This window comes from Callithrix jacchus, chromosome 12 (genome assembly GCF_049354715.1).
Source record: "Callithrix jacchus isolate 240 chromosome 12, calJac240_pri, whole genome shotgun sequence".
Lineage (NCBI taxonomy): Eukaryota > Metazoa > Chordata > Mammalia > Primates > Cebidae > Callithrix > Callithrix jacchus.
Window position 1 is genome coordinate 99,843,983 of NC_133513.1, and position 18,670 is coordinate 99,862,652.

General features: G+C 36.6%; 1 protein-coding gene across 6 annotated transcripts in view; it reads right to left on the reverse strand.

Annotated features, from left to right (window-relative positions):
• SORCS1 (sortilin related VPS10 domain containing receptor 1) overlaps positions 1 to 18,670 on the reverse strand; it is a 613,910-nt gene that overhangs the window by 267,152 nt on the left and 328,088 nt on the right. For all 6 annotated transcript variants that reach the window (XM_035269025.3, XM_035269024.3, XM_035269023.3 and 3 more), the window contains exon 3: positions 490 to 589. In XM_035269025.3, coding sequence (XP_035124916.3) covers positions 490 to 589 — 100 coding nt within the window. The remainder of the gene's footprint in view (positions 1 to 489; positions 590 to 18,670) is intronic.

An 18,670-nucleotide genomic window follows, 5' to 3' on the forward strand; every position in this document is an offset into this window, starting at 1 on the left:
CATTGCATTCATCCTGACATTTGTGTGCAGACTAAACAAACATTAAAAATGAAACTTCCTATCTGCTGTAGGACAATGCATTCAGTTAAATTCTACTTAATCCGTTTGTTCCATGTTAAAGAAAAACTGGGACATCAGAGGAAAAGCCATCTTTCCTGCTGTCTTGTCAAGGCTCATTCTAATTCTTATGATTGACTGGTCGGAACTCTTACAAGAGAATCTGCAGCATCCACTCAACAAGACTCATTCTTTGTAGCTGCCTTTCGGAAATGGTAATGATCTACCTATCTCTCGCCCTCTGACATTCACAGCTGCTGATCTGAAAATTATGATGTGTCAGACATTTTACAACCTTAACATCCATCAACTCATCCTAACATTTCTAATCCCAGCTTAACTGTAATGGATTTTTAGGTAGCTAGAGAGGTTAGCCACCCAAGAAAAAAATCACATCATGAATGAGTAGCATGCCGAATATACATTTCTTACCTTACGCTTGTTGGTAGGACACACGTAGAGATAGCTCAAAATGGTTTTCAAACCAACTTTATCATTCAGCTTCTCATAGGTTGTTCCATAATCGGTTGACCTATAATTCAAAAAGAGCATTAATGAGGACAGACATATACATCATTTGGCTGCTTGTTGGTATAATGCATGTTTTACATTGTAGAATGGCTCTCGGGCGGTTTCTAAATGATTCATGTAGTATATAATGATGCTTAATTATGTACACAGTAGCATCATGTGAGTGGTTAAAATTTGCATTTAAATTGAATTGGTAAAAATTAAAACTCCATCTCTCTACTGTTCCTTAATGTATGCACATTGCATAAAAAATGTGGTTAATTTAAAAAGATTAAGAGATGAGGGTGTCCCTTGACTTGACCAAAAAATTAAAAGAGTTTTTAGGTAGATATGACACTTCCAAACTTTTACTTTATGTTTGGCACCGCAGAAAAGCCGGTTCTCCTGATTCACCTACAAATTGTGTTTTCTCTGATGAGTCAGGAAATATATGGTAGGTCAGTCCCTTGAAAGGTCAGTCAGTCTTTTCTTACTATTTTAGAGCAAGAAAATGTCTCAATAATAAGAGAAATTTTACAAATTTCTTACTCCATGGACTTTTCCTGTGTTAAGCAATCTGGAGTCAGGAGGACATCACTTCTTGTCCCTGACTCTGTTTTTCCTATAGAGCCTCTCATCTTTAGCCATTGGTCAATACATTATTCATTCAGATTAAATAAACTGACTTTAATTACCTTCTCTATGAAGGTCTACTCTAAGAATTTTAATCTTATATCATCATGATAACTATGTATAGTAGGGATTATTATTTGTATTTGATGAAAATGATTGAGAGAACTTCAGCAATTTGTTCAAAGAAATTAAAAACATTTCCTGATAAATGGGACAGCTAGATATTGAATTCAGGTATTTCAGCCTAAGCCCTATGTTGCTTTCATTATATTTCAGCTTTTTTTTTCTTTTCTTTTCTTTTCTTTTTTTTTTAATTCAAAGAAGGTAGGGCTGGGCACAGTGGCTCGTGCCTGTAATTCCAGCACTTTGGGAAAGCAAGGCAGGTGAATTCTTGAGGTCAGGAATTTGAGATCAGCCTGATCAACATGGTGAAATTCCATCTCCACCAAAAATACAAAACTTAGCCTGGCGTGATGGCACGCATTTATAGTCCGAGCTACTTGGGAGGCTGAGGCATGAGAATTGCTTGAACCCAGGAGGCGGAGATTACAGTGAGCCTAGATCATGCCACTGCACTCCAGCCTGCACCACAGAACAAGACTCCATCTCAAAAAAAGAAAAAAAAGAAAGATAGATATAAAATTTCCCCTTAGCTTTCTTTTCTTACTTAGGAGATTGTCGATAAAATTCATTCATTCATTTACATTTGTAGCACTTCAAGACATACCAGACAGTGTTGCTGAGTGTAAGAACAAAGCACACAGCCCCTACTCTCAATTATGTCACAATTTGAAAGAAATAAACAAATAGTTAGAATGTGTTAAGTGCAAAGACAGAGATATGAGTTCACACTGCTTAGAAATTAATGTTGATTTAATTAGAAAAATACAAAAAATGTAACCATCTTAATTCATTTCTGAACCTGATGAAAGTTACAAATTCCTACAGGCAATAATGACCAAGTAGAAGGGTATGTTAACAAGCTCAGGATCATCCACTCAGTATGAACGGTGGACCAAACACTGGCAGAAAGCTGCATAAAAGTGATCCTGGAGCTAGGAATTAAGGATTTATTCTGGCTGGAGACTCAAGACATTTCTTCCTAAAATTTATACATAGATGGCAAACAGAAAGAGTCAACACTTTACAGGATTTAATGCCATTCCCAACATCACTGAGGAACAAAATACTATGCAAAACTTCTTGAAAGAGCTATGAACCTTGAAAATGAATACATTTAGAAAACCAAATTAGAAAGAGCATCACAGACTAAATGTTACCTTTATAACAAAAATATGTCACTGGCTTATTTCAGGATGAGTCTCTGTACTACAATCAAATATTAGCTTGATAGTTAGAATATCTGAGGAACGTTCCAGAACTATTTCATAGGATATCTTCTTAATGAATCATAACAAAATGTCTTAAAATCTTCCTTCCATATCGATCTTTTTCTCCAAAATTCATAGCTTATTGGAGGAAATTCCCTGCTATTCTCTAAGAAACATCTTAGCCTTGTTTCCTAAGCCAGTCCACTCTTTTGTTTGTCTGTTTTTAAGATGGAGTCTCACTCTGTCACCCAGGCTGGAGTGCAGTGGGGTAATCTCAGCTCACTGCAACCTCCACCTCCTGGGTTCAAGCAATTCTCCTGCCTCAGGCTCCCAAGTAGCTGGGAGTACAGTCACACACCACCATACCCAGCCAATTTTTGTATTTTTAGTAGAAATGGGGTTTCACTATGTTGGCCAGGCTGGTCTCGAACTCCTTAGGTGATGTACTGGCCTCAGCCTTCCAAAATGCTGGGATTACAGGTGTGAGCCACCGTGCCCGGCGCCCAGTCCACTCTTGGTATATATTTTTCCCATTCTTATCTTAGCCTCCCGAGTCGACGTTCTCTCTCTAGTAGGTCTTATGTGTCTCCCAAATCTTGCTAGCCTTATTTTATCTCCTTTTATTGTACAGTTTCTTTTATATTCATTATTCTGAATAATACTCACGAGTTCCAGAACAAAAACAGATACAAAATCTACTGATGGGTGGAAATCAGCAAGACTTCATTAGAGACAAGGGAATAGATCAATTTTCCTAGTGGAATAATGAGAAAAGAGACTAAAGAAGTAGGAACTAGTCTATAGAGGGTGTGATGAGTTTCTTATAATTTCTATTATAAGAAACTCATCACACCCTCTGTAGTTTCTTGATCCCTGAGCATCAGTGAATATTTTTACATTTAAAAAAACATGCCATAGAAAGGTAAATGAAGATTATACTATAAGGATTCTACATACAATCATCCTTATTTGCATGCGTGTGTTTCTGAGTGGGTGGGTGAGTGGGTGCGTATCAAACTCTAATCTCAAAATGTGACAAGATGACAATAGAGTGACTTAGTCAGATTTACATTAGCAACATTTTTTCAGAAAGATTACACTACGTTATCAGACATTTTTATCATATTGTAACATAATTCACCCCTCAATCCAGATGCTTCAAGGTATCTGTCATTATTTTTTGGTGCCATCTCGTTTTTTGATTCTACAAAGCTCAGAAGTTACCCCCAAATTTGATAATTCTCCACTTGAGCAGAACTGCATATTTAAACACTATGGCTTTGTAATAAGCAATTGATAGAGAAAATGATGCATTTTCACACATCCAAGTGGTATAGATTAGCAGCTGTCCAAGGGTGTCCCACAGAACTAGAATTACATGGAGTGTTGACAAGTTCCATCGGCAGAACCAACAATCAGCTGGGGCATACATTGGTACAGTGGAGGAGAAAGAATAGTAAATACTTTCAAACCAGTTGGTAAATAGTTACTGCACTAAGTTCTCTGAGTAGTTGTTCCAGTAAGTCTTATCACCATAGCCTCTCACTCAGGAACCTCTTAAGTTTCTTCACAGTACAGCAACCAAGAGATTGAGGTCTGGCACAGCAGAGGTCCCAGAAACTTGCTCCAGCACCAAGACCAACACCTGTGCTATCTGTCGATGCCTTTGCCAATCAGGCTGCACCCCAGTAGGGGCACGGTGACCCTGGGTTGGCACTGCATCATGAAGGCAATTTCTAGTGCCCATCTGTAAGCCCCGATTCACAGCTAAAAGATGCTTTCAATTCTACTTGCCCAGTCATTTACGGGAGCTCCAAAAGAGCAGAGGAAACAAAGAGATGGTCAGCAGATGGGCTGGTGAGCCAATGTGCTGGTTAAATATTTTAACTACCATCCCCAGGTATGGGAGAGAGGGACATTTTCCAAGAACAAAAAACATTGCAAAATTTGTGATTAGGCAACATTTAATTTTCCTTTACTTCCTAACTTTTCACAAACTGTATTATTCTAATATACAATGAACCTCTTAAAAGCACATTTCATACAACATTTTCCAAATATATTTGAAGATAGGATCTATTTCTGAGAGATATATAATGAGATTAGTGTTCTGAGCAACACATTTCGGGAAGCACAAGATCAAAGGCAAAGAAAGAAAAAGAAAGGCATGGATCTTAATTTCCTAAGAAAGAGGAATTATAAAAATATCTTAAATGCAAATTGCAAACAGAAGTGCCAGCCTCTATTAACCATAAAGTGACTACTGTTGTTATCTTAAATAGTCATAATTAAGATGTGACATATGCAGCCTTGAATCCTTGTACGATTTTTAAAAAATCATTTCAAAGCAAGCATTTTTATTTTCAGGCTTTGTTTACAGGTTGACTTATCTAGAAATGAAAAAGAGAGCTTCTGTCAACACCTATACTGTGCCAGAAGAAGCTAAAAGCTTAACAAAATAAGCATTCTATGAAAAGAAATATGCAAGTGATTAAATTAAGGCTTGCTTTCTTTTGCTTTTGATCTTTAGTCCTTATACTACTGTTTTTACAAAGATATCTTAGTGACTTTTAGAACTTTTGAAAGTATGTCTCCATTTAAGTATTTATTATACACACAGAGCTGAAATAAGTTGCTTTGCAGAGTGAAGAAACCACATATGAGGCAACCCACCTGCCTTCCAAGAGGTTATGATCTTTTTGAGATAGCAAAATCTCCTACCACACTTGAAAAAAGGATCAGTATAGGACACAACTAGTTTCCATAGGAGTTGCAGAAATGTAATGTGTGACTGGATTTCCTTCACTATAATTTTATGCCATCAAATGTGATACTAAATACAGAATCACTGTAATCTAAATTAACCTATAAGCACAATGATTGGCACATAAGCAAATGATAAATGATAGCTTTCGTTATTAATTTCTAACATTTTTTTCTTGATTGTTTTTGGCGGTCTTTGATTAATACTTACTAAAACCTATCACATGAACCCTCAAGGAAAACCCCAATCACTGAAAATAATTTTGATTTAGGTTGCTTAGAAGAAAAGATATTCATAAACTATTATAACATTTTTAAAACATAGAATAACTTAGTCTATCATATCTTGAAGAATATGTGCTAGTTTTATATGGTACTTGGATCAGAGAGTTAATGGTAAAAACTGAAATATGAGAATTAAAGATTCCACATTCTGCTTCTATAATAAGTATGTCAGAATTCTACTGCTGCATAGACTATTGTGTTTAAAAATCCTAATAGAAAATATAAAAATGAATGTCCATTGGGTACATACAATGTGATCTGAGCTCTTCACATGCAGAATACTACGAGATAGACGCTGATATTAATATTGCATTTACAAATAAGGAAGAGTAAGAAGTGTAACCAATCTACTTAAGACTAAAGAACTTGGAAGGTGCTGAGTGCACACTGGCCAGCATCCTTAACTCCATACTGCCATGCCTCTATCAAAAGCCATGAAAAGAAATTTACAGGAAGTTAAGGAGATGTATTCAGAAAACCTAGTTGAGCAATTTTTAGTAAAAGAAATGTTAATTAAAACTCTTTGAGATTTTATATGCTGTAGACCAAAGCCTGACTTTTCTTTATACCTACTAAAGGACAGGTCTGCCAGAAAGAATTGATTGGAAAAAAAAAAAAAAAAACAGTTTATAAGCAGAAACTCTCACAAGGATCTATGAGGAAAAGAAGTTATATCCTTTATCTGACCTAGCATGGCTCCTGTGAAGGTTGAAAATATGGACCAAGTGATTGGGGTCAACCAGTTAATGGTTGATGATACCTCATTAAGAATAGCAAGATGTCTCAGCCTAATAGAAAAAGCAAGTTATTGAAGCAAAACACAACTGGAGTCAGTCACTCCCTGTGACCCACTGCAGTGCCTACATGACTTAGTTGGATTCCTAGCCCACTTTTGTTGTCCAGTGCAATGCCAATGTGTCAAAACTAGATTCCTATTCAGCTTTAACTCAGCTTATATTTAGCAAACAGGATGTCTGTGGTCAGAAGTCCCTTCTTGGAAAGCAACCAGCTGAAGCTAGCAAAATCCACAACTGCAGCTTACTCAACCTCTGAAGAACTTCTAGCTTTATTATAATCCAGTTTCCATGCTGAATGACACTCCCACCAGCATCATGACAGTCCACAGTCGCCATGGCAATGACTGGAGGAGACCAAGAAAAAAACAGAAAAGATGCAGCTCCTTGATTCCGGGAAAGTCTCAGTCCCTTCAAAAGAAAAGCACAAATATTCCTCTCCTTGCTCTTAATGCCCAACCACTATGTTAAAGTTACCCTGTATTTACAACTGCCTGGTTCTCAGGAGCTGAGAAATTAATTTGTTAGCTCCTTTGTCCACTTCTCCAATTCCATAGTCACTGAGTAAAGACAGTACTGCTTGACAATCACTTTGTTTTGTGTATTGGCTTTGCAACAGCGAACAGGAAAAAGCCCCCTTTGGGGTAACTGAGAGCCCCAATAACATCATTACCTAGAAAGCTGTCAGTGCTCTGGTTTCTATAACAAATCAATCTCTCAGTACTCCACAGAATTTCATGTTCATTCCAATTGTCACCTAATAGGATCGTAAGATGCCTGATACCCAATCTCTCTCTTCTGCCTGCCTCCTCCCCACCCCACTCCCATTCCAGCCCTTTCCTTTCACTTGAAAAGCTCTTTCCTCAGATTCGTAATAGACAACTGTCTTATTGCTTTCTGAACAATGCTCATGCTATATGAAGTAACAGCCTCCCTCACCCCACCCCTCAGCACACTCTGCCCTTCCTAGGTGCTTTTATTTTCACTCATACTATTTATCCCTATCACATAGATTTTTACTTATTTGTATTGTCTTTCTCTATGGGAACAGGGCTGAAGTCTGATTCGTTCAGAGATGCCTTCCTAGCAGTCAGAACAGCACCCTGGGCACAGTAGGTACTATTTGTTTTTGACTACTTGCTAGCCTGATGGATGCTTGCTTTTCTTGTGTTACCCAGATGACTTCCATGAAATAAAAACTGAGAAGCTCATATAGTTTGGCAAGCACTTTCGGCGATGATAACTCCTGCTGTCAGAAGATACAATCAGCTGTATGGAAAGAAAGGAGACTAGGGTGGTGACTAGATGCTACGCCCTCTACTTTTTCAAATTAATAAACTTGGTTTTTAGAAGAGATTGAGGTCCACAGAAAAACAAAGCGGAAAAGAACTAGTTCTCATAGACCTGACTCCCACACATGCACAGCTTTCCCCATTATCAGTATCCTCCTTCAGAGTGTTACATTTGTCACAAGCAAAGAACCTACAATGAAGCATCATTATCACCCAAAATCCATAGTTAGCATTAGAGTATATTCTTGGTGTTACACATTCCATGGGTTCTGACAAATGCATAATGGCATGTATCTACCACTTGATATCATAGAGAATAGTTTCACCAGGTCAAAAATGCTTGATCCTCTTCCTATTCATTCCTCCTATCCCCTAGCCGATACTAACCACCGATCTATTTACCCTCTCCATAGTTTTGCCCTTTCTAGAATGTCATACATAGTCATATCTTGTTTTATTGCACATTACTGTATTACAGTTTGCAAATATTACATGTTTTACAAATTGGAATTTTGTGGCAACCTGCCGGGAGCAAGTCTGTTGGCAACATTTTCCGACAGCATGTGCTCACTCCATGTTTCTGTGCCACGTTTTGGTAGTTCTTGTAATATTTCAGTCTTTTCCATTATCATTATATCTGTTATGGTGATCTGTGATCTTCAATGTCACTATTGTAATTGTTTTGGGGTGCCCTGAACCATGACCATCTAAGATGGCAAACTTAATAAATATTACGTATGTTTTGACTGCTCCACCAACCAGCCATTCTCTATCCCTCTCTCCCTCCTTCTTTTTCCCCTAACCCCTCAGGCTTCCCTACTGCCTGAGATAAATGATATTGAAATTTGGCCAACGAATAACTTTACAATGTCATCTAAGTGTTCAAGGGAAAGGAAGAGCTGCACATCTCTCACATCAAATAAAAAGCTAGAAATGGTTAAACTTGGCGAGGAAGGCATGTGAAAATGCAAGACAGGGCAGCAGCTGGGACTCTTGTGCCAAACAGTCAAACTGTGACTGCAAAGGAAAAGCTGTTGAAGAAAATTAAAGGTGTTACTCCACTGAACACAAGAATAATAAAGGGAAACAGGTTATTGCTGATACGGGGAAAGATTCAGTGGTCTGGCTAGAAGATCAAACAGCTACAACATTTCCTTAAGCCAAAACACAATCCAGAGTAAGGCCATAACTCTCCTCAACTCTCTGAAGGCCAAGAGGTGAGGAAGCTGCAGAAGAAAAGTTTCAAGCTAGCAGAAGTTGATTCTTGAGGTTTAAGGAAAAAAGCCTTCTCTATCACGTGTAAGTGCAACGCAAAGCGGCAAATGCTGATACAGACACTGCATCAAGTTATCCTGAAGATCTAGCTAAGATCGTTGATGAAGGTGGATACAGTAAACAACAGATGTTCAATGTAGATGAAACAACACTCATCAAAAGATGATTCCATATAGGATTTCAAAGCTAGAGAGAAGTAGTCACCGCTGCCTTCAGAGCTTTGAGGGAGAAGCTGACTCTCTTGTGGGGGGCTAAAGCATTGGGGACTTTCAGTTGAAGTCAATTGTCTTTTCTCATTCTGAAAATCCTGGAGTTCCTAAGACTTACCCTAAATCTATTCTGCTTGTGCTCTATATATGCAATGATGAAGTCTGAATGGCAGCACATCTGTTTACAGCATGGCTTACTGGGTATTTTAGGCCCATTATTGAGAGCTATTGCTCAGATAAAAAGATTTCTTTCAACATATTACTGCTCACTGATAATGTACCTGGTCACCCACGAACTCTGATGGAGATGTACAAAAAACATGGATGCTGTTTTCACGTCTGCTAATACATTATATTCTGTAGTCCATAGATCAAGGAGCAACTTTAATTTTTAAGTATAATTATTTAAGAAATACATTTTGTAAGGCTACAGCTTCCATAAATAGTGATTTCTCTGACAGATCTGAGGGAAAAAGAAACTGAAAACCTTTTGGAAGGGATTCACCATTCTAGAAGCCATTAAGAACATTCATAATTTATGGGAGGAGATGAAAATACCAACATTCGCAGAAATCTGGAAGAAGTTAATTCCTAGACTCGTGGATGATTCTGAGGGGTCTGAGGCTCTGGTGGAGAAAGCAACTGCACATGTGGTGACCACAACAGAGATAGAAGTGCAGCACAAAGGTGTAAGTGAACTGCTGCAATCTCATGATCAAACGTGAACTGCTGAGGAATTGCTTCTTATGGATAAGCAAAGAATGTGGTTTCCTGAGATGGATTCTACTCCTGGTGAAGGTGCTATAAACATTGTTGAAATGACAACAAAGAGTTTAGAATATTAAATAAACTTCGTTGATAAAGGAATGGCAGAATGAGAGAGAATGAACTCCATTTTTCAAAGAAGTCCTACCCACGGTACACTGATATCAAGACAGCATTGCATGCTACAGAGAAATGTTTCATAAAAGGAAGAGTCAATTCGTCTAGCAAACTTTACTGTTATCTTATTTTAAGAAATTGCCACAACCACCCTAATCTTCAGGAAACATTGCTGTGATTAGTCAGCAGCCGTCAACATCACTGAAGACTCAGATGACCACATTTTTCAGTAATAACAAAGTTGTGATTAAGATATGTACATTGGTGGCCAGGTGTGGTGGTTCAAGCCTGTAATGTCAGCACTTTGGGAGGCTGAGGAGGGACGATGACTTGAGGTCAGGAGTTTGAGACCAGTCTGGCCAACATGGTGAAACCCCGTCTCTACTAAAAATATAAAAATTAGCAGAGTATAGTGGCACACGCCTGTAATCCCAGCTACTTGGTGGCTGAGGTGGAAGAACTGCTTGAACCCTAGAGGCGGAGGCTGCAGTGAACTGAGATCACACCACTGCATTCCAACCTGGGCGACAGAGTGAGACTCCATCTCAATTAAATATATATATATATATATATTTAGAGAAAGAGAGAGAGAGAGAGAGAGAATCCATCTCAATTAAATACATATGTTTGTGTATATGCACACTTTTTAAAAATATACATATAAATATAAAAAATATATAAAATGTGTGTATGTTTTTAAAATATATATATTGTGCGTGTGTGTGTGCATATATATATATACACACACACATGCACTTTCTAAACATAATGCTATATGTATACACATATATGTGTTTGTGTATATATATATATACGCATCCACAGTTTTTCTAGACATAATGCTATTACACACTTAATAGACTGCAGTATAAACATAACTTTTATATGCACTGGGAAACCAAAAATACATTCACTCGCTTTATTGTGATACTTGGTTTACTGCATTTGTCTGGAATCAAACCCACGGTATCTGAGGTATGCTTGTAGTTGAAATCATACAGCACCAACCTGTTCAGACTAGCTTCTTTCATTCAGTGATATACATCTCAGCTTCCTTCATGCCTTTTCAGGGCCTGAGAGCTTTTTTCTAAAGTGCTGAATAATGTCCCGTTGTCTGCATGCGCCATAGTTTCCAGGCACCTACTGATCTCGGTAAATCTCAGTTGCTTTCAAGTTTTGACAATTATAAGTAAAACTTCTATAAACATCCCAGTGCAGAATTTTGTGTAAACATGTTTCCAACTCCTTTTGGTTTCAAATCCTTTGCTAGATGGTATATTGAGTATGTTTTGTTTTGTAAGAAACTGCCAAACTGTCTCCCAAAGTGACTGTATCACTTTGCACTCTGACCAGCAATGAATGAGTGGTTCATTGCTTGCTTCACATCCTTGTTGGCATTTGGTGTTCTCTGTGTTTGAGATTTTGCGTATTTTAATAGGTGTATAATAGTGTATCATTGTATTTTTTAATTTGCAATTCCCTAAAGACATATGAGGTTTAACATATTTTTATATGCTTACTGGACATCTGTTTATGTTGTTATTTTATTATTTTATTATTTATTTTTTTGAGATGGAGTCTTGCTTTGTCACCCAGGCTGGAGTGCAATAACATGATCTTCGCTCACTGCAACTGCCGCTTCTCAGGTTCAAGTGATTCTCCTGCCTCAGCCTCCTGAGTAGCTGAGACTACCCATGTGCACCACTATGTCTGGCTAATTTTTGTATTTTTAGTAAAGACAGGGTTTTGCATGGTGGACAGGCTGGTCTCAAACTCCTGACCTCAGGTTATCTGCCCACCTTGGCCTCCCAGAGTGCTGGAATTGCAGGCATGAGCCAATGTGCATGACCTATGTTTTTTTTTTTTTGAGGCAGAGTCTCCCTTTGTCGCCCAGGTGGGAGGGCAGTGGCATGATCTCAGCTCACAGCAAACTCCACCTCCCAGATTCAAGCAGTTCTCCTGCCTCAGCCTCCTGAGTACAGGAGCATGCCACCACACCCAGTTAACTTTTGTATTTTTAGTAAAGATAGGGTTTCACCATGTTGGTCAGGCTGGTTTCAAACTCCTAACCTCATGATCTGCCTGCCTTGACCTCCCAAAGTGCTGGGATTATAGCAGTGAGCCGCTGCACCTGGCCCAGATAATAATTTCTTACTGTTAAGGTTTTTTTTTTTTTTTTTTTTCCCGCCCAGGCTGGAGTGCAATGGAGTGATCTCAGCTCACTGCCTGAGTAGCTAGGATTATAGACATGCACCACCATGCCCGGCTAATTTTGTATTTTTAGTAGAGATGGGGTTTCATGATGTTGGCCAGGCTGGTCTTGAACTCCAGGTGATCCACCCACCTCGGCCTCCCAGAATGCTGTGATTATAGGCATGAGCCACTGTGCCCGGCCCTTATTGAGTTTTAAGAGTTATGTGCAAGAGATAGAGAGAGAAAGAGAGAGAGAGAGAGAGAGAGAGAGAGAGAGAGAGCGTGTATTTCCCCAATTTACTGAGATATGATTGACAAATGCAATTGTATTTATGGTATACAATATAATGTTTTCATATAGTGTACATTTTGAAATAATTACCACAATCTAGTTAACTGTAGTCAATATGTCAATTACCCCAACCATTAACTGTGTGTGTATGCAGTGAGAACACTTGACTTCTCTAGTAGCGTATCTCAAATATACATTACATTAATATTAACTAGAGTTACTGTGTAATAAATTAAGTATCCTAAACTTATTCATCTAATAATGGAAAGCTTTTATGCTTTGACTCATATTTCCACTTTCTCCCAACCCCCAGCCACTAGTAACCACCACTCTACTCTCTGTTACTATGAGTCTGGCTCTTTTATAGATTCTACATGTAAGTGAGATCATGCATCATTTGTCTTCCTATGTCTGGCTTATTTCACTAAGTACAATGTTTCCCAAGTTAATTCATGTTGTGGCAAAAGGCAGGATTTCCTTTTTTAAGGTTAATATCTATTATTATTTAATATCCATTGATTTATCAAACACTGAGGTTGTTTCCATACCTTAGCTATTGTGAATAATGTTGCAATGAACACAGAAGTACAGCTATCTCAAGATAGTGACTTTATTTCCTTTGGGTCTACACCCAGGAGTAAAATAGCTGGATCTATATGGAGCAAAATTTAATTTTTTAGAAACCACCATACTGTTTTCCATAATGCTACATATTTACATTCCTACCAAAAGTGTACGAGGGTTCCTTTTTCTCCATATCACTTGTTATCTTTTGACATTTTGATAATAACCATCCTAATCGTTGTGATATTTCATTGTGGTTTTAACTTGCATTTCTCTGATTAGTGATATTGAATATTTCAGATACTACTGGATTTTTGTATGCCATCTTTGGAAAAATGCCTATTCTGGTCCTTTGCCCATTTTTAATCAGGTTTTTTGTTTAATTTTGCTATTTACTTGTATAAATTTCTCACATATTGTGTTGATTGTTTTCTTTGCTATGCAGAAACTTCGATTATTTTAGTCCCATATTTTACTTTTGGTGTCTGTGCTTTTGGTATCGAATTTTAAAAAATCATTTCTAAGACCAATACTGAGGAGTTCTTCCATGTTTTCTTCTAGGAGTTTCATAGTTTCAGGTCTTATGTTTGTTTTTAATCAACTTTGAATTAAGTTTCATGTATGATATAAGATGAGGATACCATTTCATTCTTTGTAGGTGAATGTCCAGTTTCCCCAATATCATTTATGGAATTTCTTTGTATATTTCATATGACAGTCCTTTATCTGATAGGTCTTTATACATTTTTCCCAGTTTGTGGCTTGTCTTCTCATTCTATTGGTATTGTTGTTCTCAGAGATTTAAAATTTAATGAAGTTTGGATTATCCAATTTTTTCATAGATTGTAACTTTGGTCTTGCATATAAAAAGTCATCACCATATCCAAGGTGATTTAGGTTTTCCTCTAGTTATCTTCTAGGAGTTTTATACTTCTGCATTTTACATGTAGGTCTAGGATACATTTTGAGCTAATTTTTGTGAGGGCTTTAAGGTCTACATTCAAATTTCCTTTTATTTGTATTTATTTATTACTGCCTGTGGGTGTGCAGTTGTTTCAGCACCATTTGTTGAGAAGACTTTCTTTTCCTCATGGTATGGGCTTTGGTCTTTTGTCAAAGATCAGTTGACTATATTTATGTTGTTCTGTGTCTGTGCTCTCTATGCTGTTCCATTGATCTATTTGTCTATTCCTTCACTATAACTAATTATCTTGATTACTACACTCTATAGTAGGTCTTGAAGTCACATAGTGAGTGCGCCAATTTTGTTTCCTTCCCTACTACTCGGTTGACTATTCTGGGTCTCCTACCTTCTCCACGTAAACTTTAGAATTATTTATCAACATCCACAAAATAACTTGCTAATTTTTAATTGAGGTTGTGTTGAATCTACAGAGCAAGTTGAGAAGAACTGACATCTTGGCAACATTTAGTCTTCCTGTCCATGGATATGGAATATGCTTTCATTTACTCAGCTTTTTAAGTATCTTTTATGAGAGCTTTGTAGTTTTCCTCATATAGATCTTTCATGCATATGTTGTTAAATTTATGTCTATTTTCTTTTTCACTGTGTTAATGTAAATGGCAATGTGTTGTTGATTTCTAATTCTGCTTGTTCATTACCAGTATATAAAAGTGATTTACTTTTGTATATTAACTTTATATCCCATATTCTTGCTACAATTACTTATTAGTATTTTTTGCATTGCTGATGACTCTCTTTTATACATGGGCACTTAAGTCTCTGCAGCAAAACAACTTTTATTTCTTCCTTTTCAATCTGTGTAACTTTTATTACTTTTTCTTGTCTTATTATATTAGCTAGGACTTCCAGTGCAATGCTAAAAAACAGTGGTGAAGGAATATTCTTGCCTTATGCTGATCTTAGTGGGGAAGTTTCTCACCACTGAGATGCTAGATGAAGGTATTTTGTAGACCTTCCTTGTCAATTTAAGAAAATTCCCTCTATTCCTAGGTCACTGAGACTTTTTACAATGATTTGGTATTAAATTTGTTCATTTATTTTCCCTCATCTATTGGTATGTGATTTTTCTTTTTTAGCCTCTTGATGTGGTAATTACATTATTTGATTTTTGAATATTAAATCAGCTTTACATACCTTGGATGAACCCCACTTGGTCATGGTGCACAATTCTTTTTGAATATTATTGGATTGAGGGGTTTTGCATCTTTGTTCATGAGAGACAATGGTCTGTAAGTTTGTAATTTTCTCATAATGTTATTGTCTAGTTTTTTATATTGGAATAATACCAGCAGCATAAAATGACCTGGGAAGTATTCCCTCTGCTTCTGTATTCTGCAAGAGTTTGTAGAAAATGGGCATAATTTATTTCTAAAATGCATGGGAGAATTCACCAGTGAACTTATTATGCCTGGTGCTTTATATTTTGGAAGAAAATTAATTATTGATTCCATTTCTTTAATTGTTACAATCCTATAATGTCAGATTTCTACGTTTTCTTATGTGAGTTTTGGAAGATTGTGTCTTTCAAGAAATCGGTCCACTTCTTCTATTTTATTAAATTGTGTGCAGAAAAGTGTTCATAATAGTCTATCTTTTTAGTGTCCATAGGGTCTGTAGTGCTCTCTCCCCTTTCATTTTTGACATTTGTAATTTGTGCCCCGTATCTTTTTTCTTAGCCTGGCTAGAAGCTTGTCCATTTTATTGTTTTTTTCCAAACAAAACAGGTTTTGGCTTTGTTAATTTTATATTTTCAGTTTTGTTGACTTATGCTCTAATTTATTATTATTATTATTATCTTTTCTTCTGCTTATTATAGATTTAATTTGTTCTTCTTTTCCCTAATTTTCTGTGGTGGGAGTTTATTGATTTTGTATTTTTTTCTTTTTAAACATATACTTTCAACATTGTAAATTTCTAAGAATGGCTTTCATGCATCCCACAAACTTTAGTTTTATTTTCATCTTCCTTTCCTTCAAATTATAGTTTAATTTCTCGTGAGATTTTTTCTTTGATCTATGTGATATTTAGAAGCATGTTGTTTAATCTCCACTCATTTTGAAATTTTTAAGCTATTTCTTTTATTGATTTCTAGTTTAATTTCATTGTTGTTGGAGAACAGACATTGTATGATTTCTTTTTTTTTTGTTTTGAGATGGAGTTTCGCTCTTGTTACCCAGGCCACAGTGCAATGGTGCGATCTCGGCTCACCACAACCTCCGCCTCCTGGGTTCAGGCGATTCTCCTGCCTCAACCTCCTGAGTAGCTGGATTACAGGCACGCGCCACCATGCCCAGCTAATTTTTTTGTATTTTTAGTAGAGACAGGGTTTCACCAAGTTGACCAGGATTATTTCTATTTGTTTCAATTTGTTAAGGTATGTTTTATAGTTTAGAAAGTGATCTGTCTTAGCAAGTGCTCCATGTGAGCTAGAGAAGAATGCATAATGTGTTGGTTTTAGGTAATATTGTCTAGAGATATCAATTTTACCCTGTTGGTTGATGGTGCTATTAAATTCAACTGTGTCTTCATAATCTCTGCCTACTGAATCTGTCCATTTTTGAAAGATGATGTTAAGGTCTCCAACTATAATAATGAATTCATCTTTACACTTGCAATTCTAATCAGTTTTTGCCTCATGTATTTGAACACACTCATGTTAGGCATGTGTATATTAAGGACTCTTATGAGTTCTTGGCATATTGACCTGCCTCCCTTTATCATTATGTAATGCTCCTCTTTATCCCTAATTTTCCTTGCTCTGAAATCTGCTCTGTGTAAAATTAATATAATGACTCCAAAGGTATATCGTTCTCTCTCCATTTACTTTTAATTTGAATGTATCTTTATATTAGAAGTGGGTTGCTTGCAGACAACATACAGTTAGGGCTTGTTTTTCTGGTCCACTCCAACAATCTGTCTTAATTGGTATATTTAGACAACTGACCTTTAAAGTGATTATTGATGTAGTTGGGTTACTACCTATCACATTTTTACTCTTTCTCTTTGTTTCTTTTATTCTTTGTTCTACTATATTTCCTGCTTTCTGCCTTTTGTGATTTTAATTGAATATGTTATATGAATTTATTTTCTTTCTTAGCTTGTTATTTCTTTTTGACTCTTTTTAGTGATAGCTGTAGAGTTTGCAATACATATTTACTACTAAGGAAGTCACTTCTAATAACACCACACCACTTCATGGGTAGTGCCAGTCATCTATCATAACAACATATTCCTAATTCTCCTTCCTAATCCTTGTATTATTGATGTTTTTCATTGTACCTGTACATAAGTATACTTAAGTGTGTATATACATATATACACACACACAGATATACGAACATACACCATTGAATACATTGTTGCTATTATTTTGAGCAAAGTGGTATCTGTGAGATCTGTTACTTAGAAGAATAAAGTTCTTTTTCTTTTTGTTGTACATTCATGAATTCGTTCTGATGTTCTTCTTTTCCTCACATAGATTTGAGTTTCTGTCCTATGTCATTTTCCTTCTTCCTGAAGAACTTCTTTTAACATTTATTTCAAAGCAGGTCTACTGGTAACAAATTTCCTCAACTTTTGTTTGTCTGATCAGTCTTTATCTTGCCTTCACTTTTGAAAGATAATTTTGAAGGGGACAGAATTCTTGGTGTTTTACATTATTTTTTCCTCTCAACATTTTAAATATTTCATCCCACTCTCTTCTTGCTGGTATAGATCTGAGAAGTCAGATGTACTTTTCATCTTTGCTTCTTTAGAGATAGGAGTTCTCCCTTCTGCCTTAAAAAAAGTTTTTTATTTTAATCTTTGATTTTCTGAATTTTAAATGTGATATACCTAAGTGGGATTGTGGTGGTTTTTGTGGTTTTTTTTTTGACATGTATCCTGCTTAGTGTTCTCTGAGTTTTCTAGATCTGTGGTTTGTTACATTATTTTGCAGAAATTCTGTTATCATTGCTTCATACATTGCTTGTTTCTTTCTCTTTCCCTTCTGTTATTCCCATTACACATATATTACATTTTTGTAGTTACCCACAATTCTTGCTCTGTATTTGCTTTCTCTTAGTCTTTTTTAAATTGTGGAAGTTTCTAATGCGATATCATCAATTTCACAGATTCTTTCCTCAGCCATGTCCAGTGTACTAAAGAGCTCATTAAAGGCATTCTTCATTTCTATTACATGGTTTTGATTTCTAGAATTGCTTCTTCATTTTTTTCTTAGAATTTCCATCTCTCTGCTGACATTATCCATCTGTTCTTGCATGTTGTCTGCTTTTTCTGTTTAAGTCCTTAGCATGTTCATCCTACATTTAAAAAATTATCCATTTTATAATCCCAACATTCATATTACATATGACTCTGGTTCTGATTCTTGTTTAATCTCTTGAAACTGGATTGTTTGCCTCTTAGAATGCTTTACAGCTGACATGACGTACTGGGTAAAAAGAACCATAGTTGATAGGCAGTTAGTCGTGTGGTGGTAACATGAGGAGGTGAAGAGGGAGGCAAAACATTCTTTAGTTCTCTGATTAACTCTCAGATTTTTGGGGAGCCTTTGCCCCTGGAATGTGAACTTGGCCAGTGCTTCTCAGATCTCTCCCCTGCTTA